This window comes from Zosterops lateralis (genome assembly GCF_965231275.1).
Source record: "Zosterops lateralis genome assembly, contig: HAP1_HAP1_SCAFFOLD_336, whole genome shotgun sequence".
In the NCBI taxonomy this organism is placed as follows: Eukaryota; Metazoa; Chordata; class Aves; order Passeriformes; family Zosteropidae; genus Zosterops; species Zosterops lateralis.
Genome location: NW_028154363.1, coordinates 310 through 28148, shown reverse-complemented (window position 1 = coordinate 28148; position 27839 = coordinate 310). Strand labels below are relative to the sequence as shown.

Below are 27839 nucleotides of genomic sequence, written 5' to 3'. Positions count from 1 at the left end.
ATGATGGTGATGGTGATGGTGATCGGCGCCCCGGGCACACACGGTATGGACACCGACACCGCGGGCGTGCGAGGGGCGTGCGAGGCCTCAACAGCACCCCAGGGGTGTGCAACTGGTGTGCAAGGGGCATGTGAGGGGTGTGGAACTGCCCCAGAGGTGCCTTTGCTTGTGCAAGGGGTGTGCAAGGCCTGTACAACACCCAGAGGTAACCAGGGGTGTGCAAGGGGCGTGTAAGGGGTGTGGAACGCCTCAGAGCTGCCTTTGCTTGTGCAAGGGGTGTGCAAGGCCTGTACAACATCCCAGAGGTGACCAGGGGTGTGTAAGGGGTGTGGAGTGTCTCAGAGCTGCCTTTGCTTGTGCAAGGGATGTGTGAGGCTTGAGCAACAGTCCAGGGGTGAGCAGGGGTGTGCAAGGGGTGTGTAAGGGGTGTGGAACTGCCCCAGAGGTGCCTTTGCTTGTGCAAGGGGTGTGCAAGGCCTGTACAACACCCCAGAGGTGACCAGGGGTGTGTAAGGCGTGTCTGAGGGCTGTGTAAGGGGCGTGCAAGTGGTGTGGAACTCCCCATAGGTTACTTTGCTTGTTCAAAGGGTGTGTGAGGCCTGTGCAACACCCCAGAGGTGACATGGGGAGTGTAAGGGTGTGTAAGGGGTGTGTAAGGGATGTGGAACTCCCCAGAGCTGCCTTTGGTTGTGCAAGGGCTGTGCAAGGCCTGTGCAACACCCCAGGGGTGACCAGGGGTGTGCAAGGGGTGTGTAAGGGGTGTGCAACTCCCCACAGGTGTCTTTAGTTGTGCAAGGGATGTGTGAGTCCTGCGCAGCACCCCAGGAGTGACTAGGGCTGTGCAAGGGGTGTGTAAGGGGTGTGCAGCTCCCCACAGGTGTCTTTGCTTGTGTAAGGGGCGTGCAAGGGACGTGGAACTCCCCAGAGCTGCCTTTGGTTGTGCAAGAGGTGTGCAAGGCCTGTACAACACCCCAGGGGTGACCAGGAGTGTGTAAGGGGTGTGTAAGAGATGTACAAAGAGTGTCGAACTCCCCCACAAGTGCCTTTGCTTGTGCAAGGGGTGTGCAAGGCCTGTACAACACCCCAGAGTTGACCAGGAGTGTGCAAGGGGTGTGCAAGGGGTATGCAGCTCCCCACAGGTGTATTTGCTTGTGCAAGGGGCGTGGAACTCCCCAGAGGTGCCTTTGGTTGTGCAAGGGGTGTGTACGGGCTGTACAACACCCCAGGGATGCCCAGCAGTGTGTAAGGGGTGTGTAAGGGTTGTGCAGGTCTCCAGTGGTTTCTTTGGTTGTGTGAGGGGTGTGCAAGGCGTGTGCAACAGCCCAGGGGTGCCCAGGGGTGTGTGAGAGGTGTGCAAGGCTCCAGAGGTGCTCAGGGGTGTGCAAGGGGTGCGCAAGGCCCATGTGACACCCCAGAGGTGCCGTGCAGGGGTTGTGAAACGCTCGTTCAAAGGGCGTGCAGGGATTGTGTAAGGGGTGTGTAAGGCCTGTGTCACACCCCAGGGTGCACAGGGGCGTGCAAAGGGGGTGTGCAAGGGAGTTGTAAGGGGTTTACAACACTCCAGGTTTGTTAGGGGTGTGTAAGACATGTGTAGGGTCTGTACACACCTCATGGGTGTGCAAGGCTTGAGCAGTGTCTGTGCAGGGACTGTGCAGTGGCCTAAAGGCCTCAGGGGTGTGCAAGGGACGTGTAATGGGTGTGTAAGGGGTATGCAAGGGCTGAACAACAACCCAGGTGTGTATGGGGTGTGCAAGGGCTGTACAACACCCCAGATGTGCTCAGGGGTGGGTAAGGTCTGTGTAAGGTCTGTGTAAGGGGTGTGTAAGGGGTGTGCAAGGCCTCAACCACACTTCAGGGGTGTGTAAGGGGTGTGCAAGGCCTCAACTACACTTCAGGGGTGCAGTGGGTGTGTAAAGGGTGTGCAAGGGCTGAGTACAGGCTGTACAATACCCCAGGGGCGCAGTGTGTGTGTGAAGGGTGTGCAAGGGGCGTGTAAGGGCTGTACAACACCCCAAGGGTGCAGTGAGTGTGTAAAGGGTGCGTAAGGGGTGTGCAGTGAGTGTGCAAGGCGTGCCCTGCAGCCCCGGCTTTGGGGTGTCCCAGAGTCGGGGACTGGGGAGATCCCGGATTGGGGATTTGGGATTGGGAGATCCCAAAGTTTGGGGGGAAATGGGGTCTGGGGTCAGGCAGATCCTGGATTTTGGGGATCCACTATCAGGGCGATCCCGGATTTTGGGAGATGTGGAATTTGGGATCAGGCAGATCCTGGATTTTGGGGATCCAGTGTTGGGGAGATCCTGGATTTGGGGTGTCTGGGGTTTGGGAGATCCAGGGAGAGCCTGGGAATGGGAGACCCTGGAATTTGGGGATCTGGGATCAAGGAGATCCCAGATTTGGGATCTGGGATTTGGGAGATCCAGGGAGACTCTGAGAATCTGAGATCCTGGGTTTGGGGATCTGGGATCAGGCAAATCCCACATTTTGGGGGACAGGGAATTTGGGATCAGGCAGATCCTGGATTTGGGGTGTCTGGGATTTGGGATCTGGGAGATCCAGGGGAACCCCGGGAATGGGAGACCCTGGACTGGGGGATCTGGGATCAGGGAGATCTGTCAGATCCCACATTTGGGGGGACACGGATCTGGGATTGGGGAGATCCTGGATTTTGGGGGGAAATGGGATCTCAGATCAGGGACATCACAGATTTTGGGGGACATGGAATTTGGGATTGTGTGGATCCTGGGTTTGGGATCTGGGATTTGGGAGATCCAGGGAGAGCCCCGGAATGGGAGATCCCAGATTTGGGGATCCAGGATCAAACAGACCCCAGATTTGGGGAGGACACAGGATCTGAGATTGGGAAGATCCTCAATTTTGGGGGATCCAGGATCAGGTGGATCCCAGATTTTGGGGGACACGGGATCTGGGATCAGGGAGATCACAGATTTTGGGAGACATGGAATTTGGGATTGGGCAAATCTTGGATTTTGTGGGACACGAAATCTGGGATCAAGCAGATCCCAGATTTTGGGGGGACATGGGATCAGGGATTGGGCAGATCTCAGGTTTGGGGGTGTCTGGGATTTGGGAGATCCAGGGAGAGCCTGGGAATGGAAGACCCCAGAATTTGGGGGGACACGGATCTGGGATCAGGCAGATCCCAGATTTTGGGAGGAAATGGGATCTGGGATCAGGGAGATCCTGGTGCCTTGGAGAAAGGGAGATTCGGGGTTTGGGGGATCTGGGACTGGGGGGACCCTGGATTTTAGGGGGTCCCAGGTTTTTGGGGTTGGGGGATCCGGGTGTCTGGGATTCGGGGTCCACATTGCCAGGGATTGGGAGACTCCAGGTTTTGGGGTCCCAGGAATTTGGGATTGGGAAACCCCCAGGTTTTGGGGTCGCAGGTGTTTGGGTTTGGGGGTTCCTGGATTTGGGGATCCCCGAACCATCCCAGGTGTCCAGGATTTGGGGGATCCCGGTGTTGAGGCTTGGGGGGATTCAGGATTTTTTGGGGGACTGAAACATCCATCAGAGGTCTCAGGCCCCAAAGATTTGGGGTCTCAGGTGTTTGGGATTGGGGACACCCTGGGTTTTGGGGTCCCAGGTGTTGGATTTGGGGTCCCAGGTTCCCAGGACTGGGGGAACTCGGGTGTGTCAGATTTGGGGTGCCAGGCGTTGGAGATTGGGGTTATCCAGGTGTTTGGGATCAGGGATCCAGGTGTGCAGGATTGGGATTTCCAGGTGTTTGGGATTGGGGATCCCAAATATTCGGGACTGGAGGATCCAGGCGTTTGGGATTGGGGTGGTCCCAAATGTCTAAAATTGAGATTTCCAGCTGTTTGGGACTGAGGTTTCCAGGTGTTTGGGATTAGGGTTATCCAGGTGTTGGGGACTGGGACTTCCAGGTGTTTAGGATTGCACAATCCAGGTGTTTGGGATTGGAGACCCCAAATATTCGGGACTGGGGGATCCAGGTGTTTGGGATCAGGGGATCTGGGTGTTTGGGATTGGGGTTGTCCCAAATGTCTAAAATTGGGATTTCCAGGTGTTTGGGATTGGAGTTTCCAGCTGTTTGGGACTGGGGATCCAGGTGTTTGTGATTTGCAGGATCCAGGTGTTTGGGGATCCCAAATGTCAGGGATTTGGGGTCCCAAATGTTCAGGATTCCGGGTCCCAGGTGTTTGGGATTGGGGATCCAGGTGTTTGGGACTGTGAACAGCCTGGATTTTGGGGGTCTCTGACATTCATTGGAGCTCCCCTTTGTCCAGGTTTGGGGGTCTCCGGTGTCAGGTTGCAGGGTCCCAGGTGTTTGGGGTTGGGGTCTCAGGTGTTTGGGTTTGGGGGATCCAGGTGTTTGGGTTTGGGGGATCCAGGTGTTTGGGATTTGGGAATCCAGGTGTTTGGGATTTGGGAATCCAGGTGTTTGGGATTGAAGGATCCAGGTGTTTGGGATTGGGGTCTCAGGTGTTTGGGGTTGGAGGATCCAGGTGTTTGGGATTTGGGGCCAGGGGCTGCAGGGTCGGGGGCTGCCCAGAAGTCCCAGATTTGGGGTTCAGTGACCCCACATAGGGGTGTGGGGACCCCTTTGGGGTTCAGGGACCTGTTTAGGGACCCTGTGGAGGGATCTGTGGATGGTGTGGATGGATTGGGGTACCCCGGGTGTTTTGGGTTCCCTCACCCCATTTTGGGGTGCCCTGACCCCACTTGATGCTCTCTGATCCTATCTTGGGGCTCCCTGACCCTGTTTTGGGGTTCCCTGTGCCCCCAGGGCTGATCTGGGGTGCTTTGCCGTTCAGGCTGGCACAGCAGGATCTGGTGTGGATGGGCTGGGGTACCCCTGGTTTTTTGGGGTTACTGGCCCCATTTGGGGTTCTGTGACCCATTTTTGGGGTCCCCCAGGGCTGATCAGGGGTGCTCTCCCCTTCGGGCTGGCCCAGCAGGAGTTGCTGTGTGAGGGGTACCCTGGCTGTGAAGGGACTGGGGTACCCCAGGTTTTTTGGGTTCCTTGTCCCTATTTTGGGGTTCTTTACCCCATTTCGGGTTCCCTGACCCCATCTTGGGGTTCCTGACCCATTTTTGGGGTCCCCCAGGTCTGATCTGGGGTGCTCTGCACTTCGGGCTGGCACAGCAGGATCTGGGCTGGATGGATTGGGGTACCCCGGCTGTTTTGGGGTTCCCCGACCCTGTTTTGGGGTCCCCCAGGTCTGATCCGGGGCGCCCTCCCCTTCGGGCTGGCCTGGCGGGAGCTGGTGTGTGAGGGGTACCCTGGGTATGGATGGATGGGGGTACCCTGGGTGTTTTGGGGTTCCCTGTCCATATTTTGGGGTTCTCTGACCCATTTTTGGGCTCCCCCAGGTCTGATCCGGGGTGCCCTGCCCTTCGGGCTGGCCCGGCGGGAGCTGGCCTGCGAGGGGTACCCTGGGTATGGATGGATGGATGGGGGTACCCCGGGTTTTTGGGGTTCCCTGACCCTATTTTGGGCCCCCCAGGTCTGATCCGGGGCGCCCTGCCCTTCGGGCTGGCCCGGCGGGAGCTGGCCTGCGAGGGGTACCCGCTGGAGCTGCGCTGCCCCGGCAGTGACGTGGTGCTGGTGGCCGACGCCAACTACGGCCGCACCGACGACAAAATCTGCGACGCCGACCCCGGGCAGATGGCCAACGTGCAGTGCTACCTGCCCCAGGCACACCCCATCATGGCACAGAGGTGACATGGGGACACTGGGGACAATGGGGACATTGGGGACAATGGGGACAATGGGGACAATGGGGACAATGGGGACATCGGGGACATCAAGGATATTGGGGACAATGGGGACAATGGAGACCCCGGGCAGATGGCCAACGTGCAGTGCTACCTGCCCCAGGCACACCCCATCATGGCACAGAGGTGACACCATGGGGACACTGGGGACATTGGGGACAACGGGGACAATGGGGACATGGGGACGTCAGGGACATTGGGGACATCAGGGACCCCGGGCAGATGGCCAATGTGCAGTGCTACCTGCCCCAGGCACATCCCATCATGGCACAGAGGTGACACCACGGGGTCACAGGGACATTGGAGACACTGGGGACACTGGGGACATGGGGAACATCGAGGACATTCAGGACACCGGGGACATTGGGGACATTGGGGACATTGAGGACAATGGGGACACTGGGAGGATCAGGGACATTGGAGGCATTGGGACATCAGGGATATTGGGGACACTGGGGACACTGGGAGGATCGGGGATATTGGGGACATTGGGACCCCAGGCACAGCCGTCATGGCCCAGAGGTGACACGGGGACACTGGGGACAATGGAGACATTGGGGACAATGGGCACACTGGAGACACTGGGGACACCAAGACACAGGGAAGGTGTAGGAGGTTGGGGACATGGGGACAAGGAGGAGACAGAGGGACAGGGAGGGGACATGGGGACAGGGGGTGTGCAGGACGATGGGGACATTGTGGGGACACACGGACTGAGAGGGGACATGGGGACATTGAAGGACACCAGGGTCCTGGCCCTGCACCTGCACGTGATGGCACCAAGGGGACATGGGGGGTACACGGATACATAGGGGACATGGGGACGTGCAGAAGGCTGGGGACACCCTGAGGACACCCTGGGGACACCCTGGGGACATGGGGACAGGCTGGACTGTGCAGGGACACAGGAGGGTGGGACATGGGGGAGTGGGGACGTGCTGGGGACTTGGGGACACGTGGGAGACGTGGCCCCGTGGGGACATGGGGGGACCTGGGGACAGGCAGGATGTGGGGACACTGAGGGGGGGACATGAGGACACTGAGGGTGTGGGACACGTGGGATGGGTGGCCCTGGTTACAGCATGGGGACAACACGGGGGTGGCACAGCTCAAGGATGTCCCCGTGTCCCCACGGCGGGCACTGTCCCCCCCACAGGGACATTGGCGGTGGCACCTGGGTCCTGTGTCCCCAAGTGCCAGGGCCACACCTGTGCCCTGCCCCGTGTCCCCATGTCCCCATGTCCCCTCTGTCCCTGTGTCCCTGTGTCCCCGTGTCCCTGTATCCCCATGTCCCTGTGTCCCCCTGTCCCCATGTCCCTGTGTCCCTCTGTCCCTTCATGTCCCCATGTCCCCCATGTTGTGCTGTCCCCCTCTGTCCCCAGCTCCACATCCTCTGTGTCCTCATGTCCCTCCTGTCCCCGTGTCCCCACTGTCCCTGTGTCCCGTCGCTGTCCCCATGTCCCGTCCTGTCCCCATGTCCCCTCAGGTCCCTGTTCACCTGCTGTGCCCATGTCCCCCTGTGTCCCTGCTGTCCCCATGCGTCCCCCAATGTCCCTGTGTCCCCTGGTGTCCCCTGCTGTCTCCTCATGTCCCCCCAGTGTCCCTGCTGTCCCCACGTGTTTCCCTGTGTGTCCCAACTGTCCCCATGTCCCCTTGTGTCCCTTCAGGTCCCCTTGCATCCCCTGTGTCTGTGTCCCCTCCTGCTGTGTCCCTTATCTGTCCCTATGTCCCCCCGTGTCCCCCACTGTCCCCTGTGTCCCTGACATGTCCCCGGTGTGTCCCTGCCATGTCCCCTGTGTCCCCATCGTGTCCCCAGTGTCTCCCTGCTGTGTCCCCGATGTGTCCCCATGTGCCCAGTGTGTCCCCAGCATGTCCCTGTTGTGTCCCTGCCATGTCCCCCACTGTCCCCTGTGTCCCTGGCGTGTCCCTGACGTGTCCCTGTTGTGTCCCCGGCGTGTCCCTGTTGTGTCCCAGCTGTGTCCGTGATGTGTCCCCTGTGTCCCCGGTGTGTCCCTGATGTGTCCCCTGTGTCCCTGATGTGTCCCCTGTGTCCCGAGTGTGTCCCTGTTGTGTCCCAACTGTGTCCCTGATGTGTCCCCGCCATGTCCCCGGTGTGTCCCTGTTGTGTCCCAGCTGTGTCCCCGATGTGTCCCTGTGTCCCTGTTGTGTCCCAGCTGTGTCCCCGATGTGTCCCTGTGTCCCTGATGTGTCCCCTGTGTCCCCGGTGTGTCCCTGTTGTGTCCCAGCTGTGTCCCCGATGTGTCCCCTGTGTCCCAGTTGTGTCCCAGCTGTGTCCCTGATGTGTCCCCTGTGTCCCCGGCGTGTCCCTGTTGTGTCCCAGCTGTGTCCCCGGCGTGTCCCTGTTGTGTCCCAGCTGTGTCCCCGATGTGTCCCTGTGTCCTTGCCATGTCCCCGACGTGTCCCCGTGTCCCCGCAGGTGCAATAACCGCACTCAGTGCGTGGTGGTCGCCGGCTCCGACGCCTTCCCCGACCCCTGCCCGGGCACCTACAAATACCTGGAGGTGCAGTACGACTGCGTGCCCTACAGTGAGTGCTGCCCCATGGATCCTGCCCCATAGATCCCATCCTGCCCCATGGACCTGCCCCACAGACCTGCCCCATAGATCCTGTCCTGACCCATAGACAGTGCCCCACAGCACCTACAAATACCTGGAGGTGCAGTACGACTGCGTGCCCTACAGTGAGTGCTGCCCCATGGATCCTGACCCACAGACCTGCCCCAGAGATCCTGCCCCATAGATCCCATCCTGACCCATAGACCTGCCCCACAGCACCTACAAATACCTGGAGGTGCAGTACGGCTGTGTGCCCTACAGGGAGTGCTGCCCCATGGATCCTGACCCATAGATCTCATCCTGACCCATAGACCTGCCCCAGAGATCCTGCCCCACAGCACCTACAAATACCTGGAGGTGCAGTACAGCTGCGTGCCCGACAGTGAGTGCTTCCCCATAGATCCTGCCCCATGGACCTGCCCCATAGATCTTGTCCTGTCCCGTAGATCCTGCCCTGCCCCAGAGATCCTTCCTTGTCCCATAGACCTGCCCCACAGCACCTACAAATGCCTGGAGGTGCAGTACAGTGAGTGACCCACAGCTGTGCCCCTTGGCTCTGCCCCTTGGCTCTGCCCCACAGCTCTGCCCCACAGCTCTGCCCCACAGCTGTCCTGCCCCTTGGCTGTGCCCCACAGCTCTGCCCCATGGCCCTGCCCCACAGCTCTGCCCCACAGCTGTCCTGCCCCTTGGCTGTGCCCCACAGCTCTGCCCCATGGCCCTGCCCCACAGCTCTGCCCCACAGCTGTCCTGCCCCTTGGCTGTGCCCCACAGCTCTGCCCCATGGCCCTGCCCCACAGCTCTGCCCCACAGCTCTGTGCTGTCCTGCCCCACAGCACCCCCAGTCCTGGCACCTATAAATACCTGGAGGTGCCATACATCTACAGCAAGTGCTGCCCCACAGCTCTGCCCCAGAGCTCTGCCCCAGAGCTTTGCCCCATGGCTCTGCCCCACAGCCCCTGTTCTGTCCCATAGCTCTGCCCCATGGCTCTGCCCCATGGCTCTGCCCCACAGCCCCTGTTCTGTCCCATAGCTCTGCCCCATGGCTCTGCCCCATGGCTCTGCCCCACAGCCCCTGTTCTGTCCCACAGCTCTGCCCCATGGCTCTGCCCCACAGCCCCTGTTCTGTCCCATAGCTCTGCCCCACAGCTTTGCCCCACAGTGTCCCCCCCAGCCCCACAGCACCCAGAGGTGCACCTGGGGAGTCCCGCCCTACAGCACCCATGGAACCCATGGGGACCCCGCAGTGCCCCCCATGTCCTGCCCCACAGCACCCAAGGCACCCCACAGCCCCCAGGACTCCCAACCCTGGGGGCCCCCAGGCACCTTTGGGGGGGGTGGGGTGGGACTGGGGGGGTCTCAGGGAACCCCCAGGTGTTGGGGGGGGTCTGTGCCCCCCGGGGTCCCCCCGTGTCGCGTTTGTCCCCCAGGCCGGGCTGTGACCCCTGTCCCAGTTCTGACCCCCCGTGTCCGACCCCCCGCGGGCGCTGTGACCCCCCGGGGGGCTCTGTGTGACCCGGGGGTCCCGGGGGGGGTTGGGGTGACCCCGTCTCTCCCCAGGCGCCGTCGCGGGACCCCCAAACCCCCCCGGCCCCTCCCCCAGCTTTGCTTTGCAGCCGCCGCCGGAGCCTCGAGGGAAGGGCCGGGAGGGGCCGGACACGGCCGGACTGGGCTGGACACGGCACCGGCCCCGGGACCCGCCACGGGCACGGGAACAACACGGCAGGGACAGGCAGGGACACACACTGAACACGGCAGGGTCATACAGTGAACACGGCAGGGACAGGCAGGGACACACAGTGAACACGGCAGGGACAGGCAGGGACACACAGTGAACACGGCAGGGACACACAGTGAACACGGCAGGGACAGCCAGGGACACACAGTGAACACGGCAGGGACAGCCAGGGACACACACTGAACACGGCAGGGACAGGCAGGGACACACACTGAACACGGCAGGGACACACACTGAACACGGCAGGGACAGGCAGGGACACACAGTGAACACGGCAGGGACACACAGTGAACACGGCAGGGACAGGCAGGGACACACAGTGAACACGGCAGGGACAGGCAGGGACACACACTGAACACGGCAGGGACACACACTGAACACGGCAGGGACAGGCAGGGACACACAGTGAACACGGCAGGGACAGGCAGGGACACACAGTGAACACGGCAGGGACAGCCAGGGACACACAGTGAACACAGCAGGGACACACACTGAACATGGCAGGGACACACACTGAACACGCCAAGGACAGGCAGGGACACACAGTGAACACGGCAGGGACACACAGTGAACACGGCAGGGACAGGCAGGGACACACAGTGAACACGGCAGGGACACACATTGAACACAGCAGGGACACACATTGAACATGGCAGGGACAGGCAGGGACACACATTGAACACGGCAGGGACACACAGTGAACACGGCAGGGACAGGCAGGGACAGGCAGGGACACACATTGAACACGGCAGGGACACACAGTGAACACGGCAGGGACACACATTGAACATGGCAGGGACACACAGTGAACACGGCAGGGACACACAGTGAACACGGCAGGGACACACATTGAACATGGCAGGGACACACAGTGAACACGGCAGGGACACACAGTGAACACGGCAGGGACACACATTGAACATGGCAGGGACACACAGTGAACACGGCAGGGACACACAGTGAACACGGCAGGGACACACATTGAACATGGCAGGGACACACAGTGAACACGGCAGGGACACACAGTGAACACGGCAGGGACACACATTGAACATGGCAGGGACACACAGTGAACACGGCAGGGACACACAGTGAACACGGCAGGGACACACATTGAACATGGCAGGGACACACAGTGAACACGGCAGGGACATGGCAAAAACACACCAAAACTACACATGAACTATGGCAAAAACATGGCAGGGACACACATTAAACACAGCAAAAACACATGGCACGGACATGGCAGGAACATGGCTGGGACACACATTAAAATGGCAAAAACCACAGCAAAACCATGGCAAAACCAGACATTAAAAATAGCAAGAAGATGGCAAAACCATCAGGGGCAGGAGCAGGGCAAAAACACACCAAACCCACATATTAAACACAGCAAAAACACGGCAGTAACATGGCAGAGACACGCTGCAAAAACCACGGCAAAAACACACATAAACCACGACAGGGACACAGCAAACACACACTTTAAACACGGCAAAAACACACCAAAAGCACAGCAGGAACATGGCAGGGACATGCCAAAAAAACATGTTAAACATGGGAAAAACACAACAAAAATGCACGTGAACTATGGCAAAAACATGGCAGGGGCATGGCAGGAATGTGGCAGCAAAAGGCCAAAAACACACATTAAACACACCAAAAACACACCAAAAACACAGCAAAAACAGGCCAAAAACATGGCAAAAATGCATCAAAAACACACATAAACCACAGCAAAAACATGGCAAAAACGTGCCAAAACCATGTGTAAACTACAGCAAAAATGTGCCAAAAACACATGAAAAGCATGGCAGGAAGACATGTAAACCACAGCAAAAACATGAAAAAACACGCATAAACTGTGCCAAAAATACACCGAAGCCGTGGCAAAACCACACATAAACTATGGCAAAAACAAGCCAAAAACACACGTTAAAAAACATGCCAAAAGCACACGTAAATCACAGGAAAAACCATGCCAAAAACACACATAAAACACGCCAAAAACTCACATAAAACACGCCAAAACCACACAAAAGCCACAGCAAAAATACACAAAAACCACGGCTAAAACGCTCCAAAATCCACATGTAAACTATGGCAAAAATGTGCCAAGAACACACGTAAAACACACCAAAAATCCACCAAAACACAGGAAAAAACCACGGCAAAAACGCACTGAAAGCACAGCCAGGAGTGTGGCCCAAAGCACGCCCGAAGCACAGGTAGAACACAGCGAACCACACCTGGTGCCAGCCCGGGGGGCTGAGGGAGCCACACCCTCACCTGTCTGTGCCCAGTACACCTGGGGCAGGTGAACACACCTGGGCACACTCAGGACAGGTTAAATGTGAATCTGACACTCAATGCACACCTGGGGCAGGTGAACACACCTGGACATGCTCAGAACACACTAAAGGATGTGATGAACACCTGAGCACACAATGTGTGCACACCTGGGGCAGGTTAAACACACCTGGGCACACTCTGGACACGCTAAAGGAAATTATGAACACCTGAGCACACAGTGTCCATGATAAATGTACACCTGGTGTGTGTTAAACACACCTGGGCATGCTCTGGACACACTAAAGGACACAATGAACACCTGAGCACACAATGTCCAGGATAAATGCACACCTGGGGCAGGTGAACACACCTGGGCACGCTCAGGACACACTAAGCGTGAATCCAATACACTCAATGCACACCTGGTGTGTGTTAAATGCACCTGGGCACGCTCAGGACAGGTTAAGGGATGCAATAAACACCTGAGCACATGATGTGTGTGTTAAGTGCACACCTGGGGCAGGTGAGCACACCTGGGCACGCTCAGAACACGTTAAACATGAACCTCACACGCTAAGTGCTCACCTGGTGTGGGTTAAACACACCTGGGCATGCTCAGGACACACCCTGAACACACCTGTGCGTGCCGAGGACATGCCCAGCACATACCTGTATGTGCCAAGGGCACACCTGGCATCGGTCGAAGGCCCCTGGACACACTGGGGGTGTGTCAAGGGCACGATAAACACCTGGACACACCTGTGCATGTTGAGCACATCTAAACACCTGAGAACCCTCTGAGCACACCTGAGAATGTTCTGAGCCCACCTGGGAACCCTCTGAGCACACCTGAGAATGCTTTGAGCACACCTGAGAATGTTCTGAGCACACCTGGGAACCCTCTGAGCACACCTGTGCGTGCTGAGGACACGCTAAGTGCACACCTTGCACACTCAATGCACACCTGGCGTGGGTTAAACACACCTGGGCATACTCAGGACACGCCCAGCACACACCTGCATGTACCAAGGACACACCTGGTGTGCAGGAGGACACCTCCTAAACTCACCTGGGCGGGCTCAGGACACACTCAGCACACACCTGTGCATGCTAATGACACACCTGGTGTGTGAGCAAAGCGTGTCAGACACACTTGGGATATACCTGGGCACACCTGGACATGCCAGGCACACACCTGTCTGTGCTGAAGCCACACCTGGAGAGCAGCATGGTGCAGGCTGGGCACACCTGGGCGTGTTCAGAGCACACCAACTCCACACCTGGCGTGTGAGCAAAGCGTGTCAGACACACCTGGAACACACCTGGGACAGGCCTGGGACACACCTGAGCACACCTGGGTCACATTAAACAGGCACTAATTACTCATTAAGCACACGCTGATTACACACTGGGCACACACTGATCACGCGGCAAGGACACCCCAGGGCCACGCCCAGAACACGCCTGGAACACCCAGAACATGCCAGAACACACCCAGGACATGCCCAGCACACACCACGGCCACACTCACCCCCAGAGCACACCCAGAGCACACCTGGAACACTCAGAACGTGGCCAAGAACACGCCAAGGCCACACTTGAACACACCAGGGCCGTGCTCACACTCAGGGCACACCCAGAGCACACCTGGAACGCTCTGGACACACACAGAACACACATAGAGCACACCCAGAGCACACAGAACACACTAAACACAAGCTCAGAACACACCAAGGCCATGTTCACTCTCAGAGCGCTCAGAACATGCCAGACATGCCCAGAACACACCAAACACACACCCAGGCCGGGCGCACACCCAGAGCATGCCCAGAGCACGCAAAACCAGGCCAGGAACACCCAGAACACACCAAACACACACCCAGGCCGGGCGCACACCCAGAGCACGCCCAGAGCACACTCAGAAAGTGCCAAGCACACAAGGCCACACTCACACTGGGAGTGCTGAGGACATGCCAGGAACACGCTCAGAACACAGAGGACACGGCAAGAACACACTGTGAACACCCCAAAGACACTCAGAACACCAGGAACACCCAGAACACACCAAACACATGGTATGGCCATGCTCACACCTAGAACACGCCCAGAACACACTCAGAAAGTGCCAAGCACACACCAAGGCCACACTCACACTTGGAGTGCTGAGAACATGCCAGGAACACGCTCAGAACACAGAGGACATGGCAAGAACACGCTTGGAACACCTCAAGGACACTCAGAACACACAGAAATGCCAGAACCAGGCCAGGAATGCTCAGAACATGCCAGACACACACCCAGGCCAGGCTCACACTCAGAACACTCCGGACACACCCAGAACACGCTCAGAGCACACCAGGGCCACGCTCACTCTGAGAGCACTCAGAACACACAGAACACGCCACAAACACCAAGAACACACAAGGAACACACCAGGGCCAGGCTCACGCTCAGAACATGCCAGGAACACTCCAGACACACTCAAACACACTCAGGACACACTCAGAGCACACTCAGTCACACTCAGGGCACACACACTCACACACACTCACACACACTCAGGGCACACTCACACACAGTCACACTCAGGACACACTCACACACACTCAGAGCACACACACACACTCAGGGCACACTCAGGGCACAGACACACTCAGGGCACACTCACACACACTCAGGACACACTCAGGGCACACTCACACACTCACACACACTCAGTCACACACACACTCAGGGCACACTCACACACTCACACACACTCAGGGCACACTCAGGGCACACTCACACACACTCACACACAGTCACACACACACTCAGGGCACACTCAGGGCACACTCACACACACTCACACACAGTCACACACACACACTCAGGGCACACACACACTCACACACACTCAGGGCACACTCAGGACACAGGACACACTCAGGGCACACTCACACACACTCAGTCACACTCAGCCCACGCGGTCCCCGCCGGTGCCGTGGGGGGGGGGCGGGGGAGGTTTTGGGGGGTCCGGGGGGTTGGGGGAGGGGCGGGGGCGCCTCTTTCCTTTGCAGGTGACGCCGCGGGGCCGAGAGGGACCCCCGGACCCCCCCGGAGCCGGGACCCCCCGGCAGCCCCTCCCCCCCCGGGCCGCCCCTCCCCCATCGCCGTCTCTTCTCTCCCTCCAGGGCTGGGGGGGAGGGGCGGGGGGGCACGACCCCCCCGGGGGCTCAGGAGTGCGGGGGATGGGAGCCCTGCGCCCCCCGGCCGCCTGTCCCTCTGTCCGTGTGTCCATCTGTCCTTCTGTGTGTCCATCTGCCCGTCTGTCCATCCATCACCCCCGGCCATCATCCCCATCCCGGCCATCCCCGGCCCCCCATTTCCGTGTCCGTCCATCCGTCTGTCCGTCTGTGGCTCTGTCTGTCCCCCTCATTGACTCTGTCCCCCTGTCCCTCATTCCCATCTGTCTGTCCGTCTGTCCGTCCCCATCCATCCCTCTGTCCATCTGTCTTTGTCTGTCCCCCGTCCCTCTGTCCATCCTCATGTCCATCTGTCCATCCACCCCTCTGTCCATCGGTCCCTCCTGCTGTCTGTCCATCCTGTCCATCTGTCCCTCTGTCCATCCCTCTCTCCCTCCCTTTCCTGTCCCTGTGTCTGTCCGTCTCCATCCAGCCCTGCCTGTCCCTCTGTCCATCCGACCACCCCTGACACCTCCTTGTCCCACCTTGTCCTTCTGTCCATCCTCTGTCCATCTGTCCATCCCGTGTCCATCCCCGTATCCATGTGTCCATCCCTATGTCCGTCTGTCTGTCCATCCCATCTCCATCCCCGTGTCCCTCTGTCCATCCCCCATCTGTCCCTCCATCCCTGTGTCCATCCCCATGTCCACCCCAAGTCCATCCCGTGTCCGTGTGTCCATCCCGTGTCCGTGTGTCTGTCCCCGTTCATGTGTCCATCCTCGTGTCCATGTGTCCATCCTGTGTCCGTCTGTCCGTCCCTGTGTCTGTGTGTTCATCTCATGTTCATCCCCATGTCCGTGTGTCCATCCCATGTCCATGTGTCCACCCTGTGTCCATCGGTCTGTCCCGTGTCCATCCCGTGTCCATCTGTCCACCCCGTGTCCATTTGTCCATCCCATGTCCGTCTGTCCACCTTGTGTCCATCTGTCCATCCCAGTGTCTGTGTGTCCATCCCCATGTCCATCTGTCCATCCCCGTGTCCATCTGTCCCCCCCGTGTCCATCCCCGTGTCCATCTGTTCCCCCCGTGTCCGTGTGTCCGTCCCCATGTCCCGGGGCGGTGCCGCCCCTCCCCCGCCGGGCCGGGGGTCTCGGGGGGGTCTCGGGGTCCCCCCGGGCTCGGGGGGGGCCGGAGCCGTTTAATCTCTTTTCTCTTTGTCTCCTCTCTCGCCCCTCCCCCTCCCCTCCCCCTCCCCTCCCCCCCGCCCGTGTGACCCCTCCCCTCCCCCCCGCACCCCCCACCCCCCCCCGCCCCCCTCCCGCCCCTCCCCCCGCTCTCTCCCGCCTTTTCTTCCGGTGCTAAAAATAGAAGTGGAACAAAAAGGTAACACGGACCCCCTCGCTCCGGCCCCCCCAAAACCCTCCCGACCCCCCCGGACACCCCAAACCTCGCTGACCCCCCAAAAATCCTCCCGACCCCCCCAGAGCCCCCAAACCCCTCCTGACCCCCCCCGGACACCCCAAACCTCCCTGACCCCCCCCAGAGCCCCCAAAACCCTCCCGACCCCCCAAAACCCCTCTGACCCCCCCAGCCCCCCAGCCCTGAACCCCAAACCCACCCCAGCCCCCCCAAACCCCCCACACCCTGTTCCTGCACCCCCAAACCCCCCCAAACCCCGCACCCCAAAAGCCTCCCGAGTGACCCCAAATTCTGACCCCTCCCCCACTGATCCTGCCCCCCCAAATCCCCCAAATTCACCCCAAATCCTGCCCCCTCCCCCTTCCCCTCCCCCCCCCGCACCCCAAATTCCCCCTGTCCCCTCCCCCCACCCCCTCTGGGCCCCCCAAAATTCCTCCAGAGCCCCTCCCCCACCCCCTTCCCCTCCCCCTCCAAATCCTCCCCCTCCCCCAAATCCCCCCTTTTTCCCTTCCCCCCTTCCCCTCCCCCACCCCCTTGTTTCCCCCTCCCCCCCAGGTCCCCAATATCGGGGGGGGGGGGGTTTCAATGCCCCCCCCCCCTTAATTAGCTCTCATTAATTTGGGGGTGCCCAGACTCCCCCCAATGTCCCCTCGGGGGTCCCCGGGACCCCCCCAGCCCCCCCCAGGACTCCCCCAAGGTGCTCCAAGACCCCCCCAGGACCCCCCAAACCCTTTGGGGACCCCCTGAGGTGTCCCCACCCCCCCCCCGGGGACCCCCCGAGTTTGGGGTGACCCCTCCCCCCTCCTGTCACCCCCTCAATGGGGGGGGAGGGGCAGTTTGGGGGGCCCTGGGAGCCCCCCCGAGTCCCTCCAACCCCCCCAGAGACCCCCCTCCCCCCAAATCAAAGAGCCTCCCAAAATATCCCCCCAGGAGGGGCAGCTCGGGGGGCCGGGGCAGTGCTGGGGTCATATGGGGTCAGTCAGGGTCAGCTGGGGTCACTTTGGGTCAGTTGAGGTCATTTGGGGTCAGTCAGGGTCAGTTGGAGGGTCAGTCAGGGGTCAGTCGAGGACAGTTGGGGTCATTTGGGGTCAGCCAGGGTCAGTTAAGGACAGTTTGGGGTCACTTTGGGATCAGTTTGGTCCAGTCAGGGTCACTTTGGGTCAGTTGAGGGTCAGTAAAGGTCATTTGGGGTCAGTCAGGGTCACTTTGGGTTAGTTGGGGTCGGGGTCACTTGGGGTCAGTTGGGGTTAGTCAGGGTCAGTTGAGGGCCAGTAAAGGTCATTTGGGGTCAGTCAGGGATCAGTCGAGGACAGCTGGGGTCAGTTTGGGGGTCAGCAGAGGGTCATTCAAGAGTCAGTCGAGGTCAGTTGTGGGGTCAGTTGGGGTCAGTCAGGGTCAGTTGGGGGTCGTTTGGGGCAGTTGGGGTCAGTTTGGGGCAGTTGGGGTCAGTTTGGGGGTCAGCAGAGGGTCATTCAAGAGTCAGTCGAGGTCAGTTGTGGGGTCAGTTGGGGTCAGTCAGGGTCAGTTGGGGTCAGTCAGGGTCAGTTGGGGGTCAGTTTGGGGCAGTTGGGGTCAGTTTGGGGGTCAGCAGAGGGTCATTCAAGAGTCAGTCGAGGTCAGTTGTGGGGTCAGCTGGGGTCAGTCAGGGTCAGTCAGGGTCAGTTTGGGGTCAGTCAGGGTCAGTTTGGGGTCAGTTGGGGTCAGTCAGGGTCAGTCAGGGTCAGTTTGGGGTCAGTCAGGGTCAGTTTGGGGTCAGTTGGGGGTCAGTTGGGGGTTGTTTGGGGCAGTTGGGGTCAGTTTGGGCATCAGGGGGGTCACTCAAGAGTTAGTTGGGGTCAGTTATGGGGTCAGGTTTGGGGTCAGTCGGGGTCAGTTGGGGTCAGCTTGGGTCAGCTCAGGGTCACTCAGGGGTCAGTCCAGGGTCACTCAGGGGTCAGCTCAGGGTCACTCCGGGGTCAGTCCAGGGTCACTCCGGGGTCACTCAGGGTCACTCAGGGTCACTCTGGGGTCAGTTTGGGTCATTTAGGGGTCAGTCCAGGGTCACTCAGGGGTCAGTCCAGGGTCACTCAGGGGTCAGTCCGGGGTCAGTCAGGGTCACTCCAGGGTCAGTTTGGGTCAGTCCAGGGTCACTTAGGGTCACTCCGGGGTCACTCCGGGTCACTCCAGGGTCAGTTTGGGTCACTCTGGGGTCAGTCCAGGGTCACTCCGGGGTCAGCCCAGGGTCACTCTGGGCTCAGTTGGGGTCAGTTTGGGTCAGCTCAGGGTCATTCCGGGGTCAGTCCAGGGTCACTCAGGGGTCAGCTCAGGGTCACTCTGGGGTCAGTTCTGGGTCACTCCGGGGTCAGTTGGGGTCACTCCGGGGTCAGCTCAGGGTCACTCGGGTCAGTTGGGGTCACTCAGGGTCACTCCGGGGTCAGTTCTGGGTCACTCAGGGGTCAGTTCAGGGTCACTCAGGGGTCAGTTGGGGCCACTCTGAGGTCAGTTGAAATCACTCAGGGTCACTTAGGGGTCAATTGGGGTCACTCAGGGTCACTCAGGGTCAGTCCAGGGTCAGTCCAGGGTCAGTCAGGGTCACTCCGGGGTCAGTTTGGGTCAGTCCAGGGTCAGTCCAGGGTCACTCCGGGGTCAGTTGGGGTCACTCCGGGGTCACCCCAGGGTCACCCCACAGCCAGGGCGTCGCCCCCGTGTCCGTCCGTCCGTCCGCGTGGGGTGAGGGGGGGGCGGGGGGGCGGGGCAGTGTCCGGGGAGGGCGTGGCCGGAGAGGGGCGGGGCAGGGGCAGGTGTGGGCGGGGCCGGGGCGGGGCCGCGGCTTCTTCCCACAGGTGTCCGGAGCGGGGGGCGGGGGGCCCCTAACGTGTCTCTCTCCTCCTCCTCCTCCCGCAGGGCCCGGCCGAGCCCCCCCGGACCGCGGGGCCCCCCCGAGCCTGTGAGTCTCCCCTCCCCCACCTCCCCGGGACCCCCACCCAAAACCCCCGGGGCCGCGCGGGGGCTGCGCCACGGCCGGGGCTCACCTGGACCGGAGCACCTGGATGAGCTCACCTGGATCACGGGGCTCACCTGGATCCGTGTGCACACCTGGATGAGCTCACCTGGGTCATGGGGCTCACCTGGATCCCTGTGCACACCTGGATGGGCTCACCTGGATGGGCACATCTAGTCTCACCTGGATGGGAGCATCTGAATCCTTGTGCACACCTGGATGGGCTCACCTGGATGAACTCACCTGGGTGAGCTCACCTGGGCACACCTGGGATGTGCACATCTGGATCCCTGTGCACAGCTGGGGTGTGCTCACCTGGCTGGGCTCACCTGGATGAACTCATCTGGATCCTTGTGCATACCTGGGCAAATTTGAAGCTGGGCACAGCTGGGCAGAGCAGGGGATGTGCACACCTGGGCACACCTATGCCTTGTGCACACCTGGATCCTTGTGCACATCTGTGCCTGAGCACACCTGGGGCTTGTGTGTTCCCAGTCCTTGTGCACACCTGAGCTGTGCACACCTGGGGCTGTGCACCCACAGGTGCTCATGCACACCTGGATCCAGCTGCAGGCCCAGGTGTCTCCCCGTGCACACGCAGCCCCCGCGCCCCCTGCACACGCGCGTGTGACAGGTGGGGCAGCGCACACCTGGGCAGGTGTGACAACAACAACACACCTGTGTGAGCATTAACACCTGGGCAGGTGTGACAACACCACACCTGTGTGCACACAAACACTTGTGAAAGTGTAACTGTGACCCACACCTGTGTGAGCATACACACCTGGGCAGGTGTGACAACAAAACCACACCTGTGAGCACACACAGGTAACCGCCACAGGTGTGAGCACAGAACAGCACAGGTGTGGCAGCCCTCACACACCTGCACAGTGACACCTGAGCGTGCATATGTGCTGCCCCTGCACACACCTCTGCACACCTGTGCTCACACCTGTGCTCACACCTGTTCACAGACACCCACAGCCTCCCTGTGCAAACGCAGAGCCAGGTGAACATGTGCCCACACGTGCGTGTAGATGGGCTCACACAGGTGTGTGTGACTGGCCAGGTGTGACTGCACAGGTGTGTGCACACCTGTTCATATGTCCACACGCACCTGTGCATGCACAGACACACCTGTGCTTATACCTGTGCACACCTGTGCAGTCACACCTGAGGTCACACCTGTGCACATCTGTGGACACATGAACACATTTATGCTCACATCTGTCCAGTCACACCTGTGCAGTCTCACCTGTGCAGTCACACCTGTGCAGTCACACCTGAGCTCACACCTGTGCAGTCACACCTGTGCAGTCTCACCTGTGCAGTCACACCTGTGCAGTCACACCTGAGCTCACACCTGTGCAGTCACACCTGTGCAGTCACACCTGTGCTCACACCTGTGCAGTCACACCAGTGCAGTCACACCTGTGCTCACACCTGTGCAGTCACACCTGTGCAGTCACACCAGTGCAGTCACACCTGTGCTCACACCTGTGCAGTCACACCTGTGCAGTCACACCAGTGCAGTCACACCTGTGCAGTCACACCAGTGCAGTCACACCTGTGCACACCTGTGCAGTCACACCTGTGCAGTCACACCAGTGCAGTCACACCTGTGCTCACACCTGTGCAGTCTCACCTGTGCAGTCTCACCTGTGCAGTCACACCTGTGCAGTCTCACCTGTGCAGTCACACCTGAGCTCACACCTGTGCAGTCACACCTGTGCACACCTGTGCAGTCACACCAGTGCAGTCACACCTGTGCAGTCACACCTGTGCAGTCACACCTGAGCTCACACCTGTGCAGTCACACCTGTGCAGTCACACCAGTGCAGTCACACCTGTGCTCACACGCGCGTGTGCCCCGCCCCTGCCCCTCCCCCTCGCCCTGCCTGTGCCGTGCCCCGGGCGGGGGGCGGGGCCAGGCCGGGGGGCGGGGCCCCAGCCCGGGGTCCCTTTGGGGGTGACACTGGGGGGACCCCGCTGTCCCCCGGGGGGTCCCGGCCTGGCCCCGCCCCCTTGGGGGGCCCCCACCCCCCCGGCGCAGAGACCCCGCGGGGGGCGGGGCTGGGGGGTGATTTTTGGGGGGAGGGTCTCTGCTCCGGGGGTCCCCCCGTGTCCCCCCCGTGTCCCCCCCGTGTCCCCGTGTCCCCTTCTCTCCCGCAGCTCTAACCCCCCCGTTTCTCTCCCCCAGCCTCTCTGCAGCCGGCGCCGGACACCGGGACCACGCGCGACCCCCCAAACCCCCCCCGCACCCCCAAACCGGGGGGGTCCCCCCAAACCCCCCCCGCACCGGGGGGACCCCCCCGAGCCCCCCCCGCCCCCCCCCCCCCCGTGTCTCCGTCGCGCTCGATCGTCCCTGGCTGTGGGGGGAGGGGAGGGGAAGAGCCCCCCCGATTTAGGGACCCCCCCCCGATTTGAGCCCCCCCCCGTTTTAGGGCTCCCCCCAAGGAGAGCTGCCCCTCCCCCCTCAGGGTGCTGCCCCTCCCCCCACAGATAAAAGGGGGTCCCGGGGTCGCTGGGGGGGCACGGCCCCCCCTTCCCGCCATTGCCGGGGGACAGTCGGGGTGTCCCCAACCCCCCCCCCTCCCCCCGCCGTTGTGTCCCCTCTCCTCTGTCCCCTCCCCGGATAAGGGACCCCCCCCCCTCCCCTCCCCCGTGTCCCTCCCCCGGGTCCCCAAAATCCCCCCGGGGTTGGGGTCCCCCCCAGCCCCCCCGTGGGACCCCCCAGTGGCTGATGAAACGCTTCTCTTTTCTCTCCTCTTCTCGCTGTCCCCCCCGTGTCCCCCCGTGTCCCCCCGTCCGTCTGTCCCCTCTGTGTCCCCGTGTCCCCTCCCATGTCTCCCTGTCCTCCCTCTCTCTGTCCGTCTGTCCCCGTGTCCCCCATGTCCCCACCGCCCACCCCTCTGTCCCCACCTGTCCCTGTGTCCGTCTGTCCCGTGTCCGTCCTGCTGTCCCCATCTCTGTCCGTGTCTGTCCCCTCATCCTCATCCCTGTCCCCCCGTGTCCCCCCATCTGTCCCCTGTTCTTCCGTCCATCCGTCCTGCTGTCCCCCCGTGTCCCCCCATCCACGCCGTGACCGCCATCCACCCGTGTCCGCCGTCTGTCCGTGTCTGTCATTCTGTCCCTGTGCCTGTCCCTCATCCATGCCTGTGTCCGTGTGTCTGTCCCCGTGTCCCTGTGTCTGTGCCCATGTCCCTTCCCCTGTCCCTCATCCGTGTCCCTGTTTGTCCCCGTGTCCGTCTCCTCCATGCATACCGTCCCCACCCGCCCATGTACCCCCGTCCCTCTCCCTGTCCCCGTGTCCGTCTGTCCATCCCCATGTCCGTCTGTCCTCCCATCCACCCTCTGTCCCCGTGTCTGTCCCCACCCTCTCCTATGTCCCTCTGTCCTTCTTCCCCACCCTCCCCGTGCCCCCGTGTCTATCCCCACAATCTCTATGTCCCTCTGTCCGTCCCCCACCCTCCCCGTGTCCCTCTGTCTGCCCCTGGCCTCTTCCCGTGTCCTCATGTCTGTCCCCCTGTCCCTCTGTCCATCCCTCGCCCCTCCCCGTGTCCCCCTGTCCATCTCCCCCATCTACCCCGTGTCCCTCTGTCCATCCCCCCCTTCCCATGTCCCCATGTCTGTCACCCCGTTCCCGTGTCCCCATGTCTGTCCCCCTGTCCCTCTGTCCATCCCTCGCCCCCCCCCGTGTCCCCCTGTCCATCCCCCCCCCCGTGTCCCCCTGTCCATCCCCCCCCCGTGTCCCCCTGTCCATCCCCCCCCCCGTGTCCCCCTGTCCATCCCCCCTCCCGTGTCCCCCTGTCCATCCCCCCTTCCCCGTCCATCCCCCCTCCCCGTGTCCCCCTGTCCATCCCCCTCCCCGTGTCCCCCTGTCCATCCCCCCCCCCGTGTCCCCCTGTCCATCCCCCCTCCCGTGTCCCCCTGTCCATCCCCCCTTCCCCGTCCATCCCCCCTCCCCGTGTCCCCCTGTCCATCCCCCTCCCCGTGTCCCCCTGTCCATCCCCCCCCCCGTGTCCCCCTGTCCATCCCCCTCCCCGTGTCCCCCTGTCCATCCCCCTTCCCCGTGTCCCCCTGTCCATCCCCCCTCCCCGTGTCCTCCTGTCCATCTCCCCCTTCCCCGTCCATTCCCCTCCCCGTGTCCCGTCCCCGCCGCCCCCCCCCCGCAGTTTTCGTGTGCCCGGGGGTCCCGCAGCGCGTGGGGCCGGCGCTGTCCACGCACGAGTCCCCCCACCAGGCGGGGGGCTGGTGCCGGGACCCGCTGCAGTCGGGGGACCGGCTCTACGTGCTGCCCTGGGTGCCGTACCGCACCGACACGCTCACCGAGTACGCCTCCTGGGCCGACCTGGTGGGCGCCCGGCCCGCGGCCACGCACCGCCTCCCGCACCGCGCCGACGGCACCGGCTTCGTGGTCTACGACGGCGCCGTGTTCTACAACAAGGAGCGCACCCGCAGCATCGTCAAGTACGACCTGCGGACGCGCATCAAGAGCGGCGAGACCGTGGTGGGCGCCGCCAACTACCACGACACGTCCCCGTATCGCTGGGGCGGCAAGACCGACATCGACCTGGCGGTGGACGAGGAGGGGCTCTGGGTCATCTACGCCACCGAGGGCAACGGCGGGCGGCTGGTGGTGAGCCAGCTGAACCCCTACACGCTGCGCCTGGAGGGCACCTGGGAGACGGGCTACGCCAAGCGGGCGGCCTCGGACGCCTTCATGGCCTGCGGGGTGCTCTACGTGGTGCGCAGCGTCTACCTGGACGACGACACGGAGCACCTGGGCAACGCGCTGGTCTACGCCTTCGACACGCGGCGCGGGCGCGGCTCGGCGCTGGCGCTGCCCTTCCCCAACCCCTACCAGTTCGTGGCCTCGGTGGGCTACAACCCCCGCGACAACCAGCTCTACGTGTGGAACAACCACTTCCTGCTGCGCTACGGCCTCGACTTCGCGCCGCTGGACGGGGACGGTGAGGGGGATGGGGGGGCCGGGGGCCGGGGGGGGTTTGGGGGGATGGAGGGGCTTGGGGGGCTGCGGGGGTTTGGGGGGAGAACCCTCAGAGGGAGCAGATGGAGCCTGGGGGGGCCGCTTGACTTTGGGGTGCAGCCCCAAATATCTGGGGGTCTCGGTTTATTTTGGGGGTGCAGCCCCAAATATCTGGGGAGTCCTGGCTTATTCTGGGGGTGCAACCCCAAATATCTGGGGAGTCCTGGCTTATTCTGGGGGTGCAGCCCCAAATATCTGCGGGTCTCGGTTTACTTTGGGGGTGCAGCCCCAAATATCTGGGGAGTCCTGGCATATTCTGGGGGTGCAGCCCCAAATATCTGGGGAGTCCTGGCTTATTCTGGGGGTGCAGCCCCAGATTTTTAGGGGGAGCCCTGGGAGTTCTGCTTTACTTTGGGGGTGCAGCCTCTGGTACTTAGAGGAAGCTCCAATTTTTAGGGGAAGCCTGGGGGTCCTGGTTTACTTTGCGGGTGCAGCCCCAAATATCGGGAGGAGCCCTGGGGATCCCAGTTTATTTTTGGGGTGCAGCCCCAGATTTTTAGGGGGAGCCCTGGGGTTCCCGGTTTATTTTTGGGGCTGCAGCCTCTGGTATTTAGGAGGAGCCCCAGGTTTTAAGGGGTACCCTGGGGGTCTCGGTTTATTTTGGGGGTGCAGCCCCAAATATCTCGGGGGAGCCCTAAGGGTGCCGGTTTGCATTTGGGGTGCAGCCCCAAATACCTCAGGGGACCCCTGGGGGTGTTGGTTTATTTTAGGGGCGCAGCCCCTGGTACTGAGGGGAGCCCCAGATTTTTAAGGGGAGCCCTGGGAGTCCCGGTTCATTTTTGAGGTGCAGCCCCTGGTACTGAGGGGGAGCCCTGAATTCTTAGGGGAAGCCTGGGGGTCCTGGTTTACTTTGGGGGTGCAGCCTCAGGTAGTTGGGCGGAGCTCTGGGGATCCCAGTTTATTTTCGGGGTTCAGCTCCAACTATCTGGGGGTCCCCGTTTATTTTGGGGTGCAGCTTCTGGTACTGAGGGGGAGCCCCAGATTTTTAGGGGGAGCCCTGGGACTCCTGGTTTACTTTGGGAGTCCAGCCCCTGGTACTTGGGGGGAGCCTTGGACTTTTAGGGGAGCCCTAGGAATGCTGGTTTATTTGGGGGGTCCAGCCCCAAATACCCGGGGTGAGCCTGGAGGTCCCAGTTTACTTTGGGGTGCAGCCTCTGGTACCTTGGGGGGAGCTCCAAATATCTGGGGGGAGCCCTGGGGGTGTTGGTTTATTTTGGGGGTGCAGCCCCAGCTACTGAGGGGAAACCCCATATTTTTAGGGGGAGCCCTGGGGGTCCCGCTTGTCTTTGGGGGTGCAGCCTCTGGTACTGAGGGGGAGCCACAGGGTTTTTTGGGGAGCCCTGGGGGTCCCGGTTCATTTTGGGGGTGCAGCCCCGGTTGCAGAAGGACCCCGAGGTGTTCGGGGGGGGCTCTGGTTTATTCTGGGGCCCCCAGTTTACTTTTGGGGTGTCACCCCCACACACCTGGGGGCAGCCCCGGGGCTCTGGGGTCACTTTGGGGGTGCCCCAGTTTACTTTGGGGGGGCGGCCCCGGGGGTCCAGGTGAACTTTGGGGTGCAGCCTCAGGCGGTGTGGGGGGCTGCTTTGGGGTTTTGGGGGTCCCCAAAGTACGTGGGGGGCCCCGGGAGTCCCAGTTCGTTCTGGGGTGCCCCGGTTTACTTTGGGGGGAGCCCTGGGGGGTCTGGGGTCACTTTGGGGGGGACCCCCAAGTGCCCGGGGGCACCTTCCGGGCTGATTTTGGGGGGTCCTGCTGTGCCTCAGTCCCTTGGGGGGGTCCGGGGTCATTTTGGGGGGGCCATCAGCCCCTGCCCCCCCCCCCCCACCGGCGGGGGGTTCCCTTTGGGGGGGGTCTGTTCAGGGGGGTCCCTCAGGCCCTGAACTCCCCCCCCCGGGGTTTTTGTCGCCCCCCAGGCCCGGTGACGACGGAACCGCCCAGCGCCGCCCCCCCGCACCCCACGGCCCCCCCCAGCTCCGCCGCCCCCCCGTACCCCACCCCCACGGCCCGGCGGGGCCCCCTCACCCCGCGGCCGGGACCCCCCCCGGGACCCCCCCGGGGCCCGCGCACAGCGCCGCCACCCCGGGGGGCTCCCCGGGACCCCCCAACGGCGGCCCCGCCGCGCCGCCCCCGCCCCCGCCTCCCGCCGCCCGCCGGGGGGGCCCGGGGGGGGCTCGGGGGGCCCGGGGGGGTCCGGGGGGCCCGGGGGGGGTCCCGGGGGGGCGGGGGGCGCCTGTGCGAGGCCCGGGAGGTGCGCAGGGTTGCAATGGCCCGCCGCCCAGCAGGGGGCGCTCGTGGAGAGACCCTGCCCCAAAGGGACCCGAGGTGAACTGGGGGGAGATTGGGGGGGATTGGGGGAATGGGGGGACTGGGGGGGATTGGGGGAATGGGGGGACTGGGGGGGACTGGGGGGAATGGGGGAATGGGGGGACTGGGGGGGACTGGGGGGGACTGGGGGTGGGGAATGGGGGGAATGGGGACTGGGGGGACTGGGGGGAATGGGGGGGACTGGGGTGACTGGGGGGAATGGGGGGGAATGGGGGGGGAATGGGATGGGACTGGGGGGACTGGGGGACAATGGGGGGATTGGGGGGACTGGGGGACTGGGGGAGACTGGGGGGAATTGGGGGAACTGGGAGGACTGAGGGGACTGGGGAAGGACTGCGGGATGGGGGGAATGGGGGGATTAGGGACGACTGGGGGTGGGGGGGCCGTGGGGGTCAGGGGGGATTTGGGGTCCCCCTGAGCCCCCCGTTGCCCCCCAGGCATCGCCTCCTTCCAGTGCCTGCTGGGGCTGGGGGTGTGGAACCCCCGCGGGCCCGACCTGAGCAACTGCACCAGCCCCTGGGTCAACCAGGTGGCCCAGAAG

The 27839-nt window shown here is 62.0% G+C and overlaps 1 protein-coding gene across 1 annotated transcript; it reads left to right on the top strand.

The window, feature by feature from the left end:
- Positions 1 to 27839, top strand: LOC310923802 (adhesion G protein-coupled receptor L1-like; the record flags this gene model as incomplete). Its single annotated transcript, XM_083885738.1, is given in 11 exon segments — positions 1 to 43; positions 5203 to 5253; positions 5356 to 5442; positions 5490 to 5703; positions 8198 to 8307; positions 16896 to 16910; positions 24102 to 24899; positions 26887 to 26975; positions 27213 to 27233; positions 27235 to 27295; positions 27736 to 27839. Coding segments are annotated over 11 exon segments (1593 nt in total), but the record flags the coding sequence as incomplete, so codon positions are not given.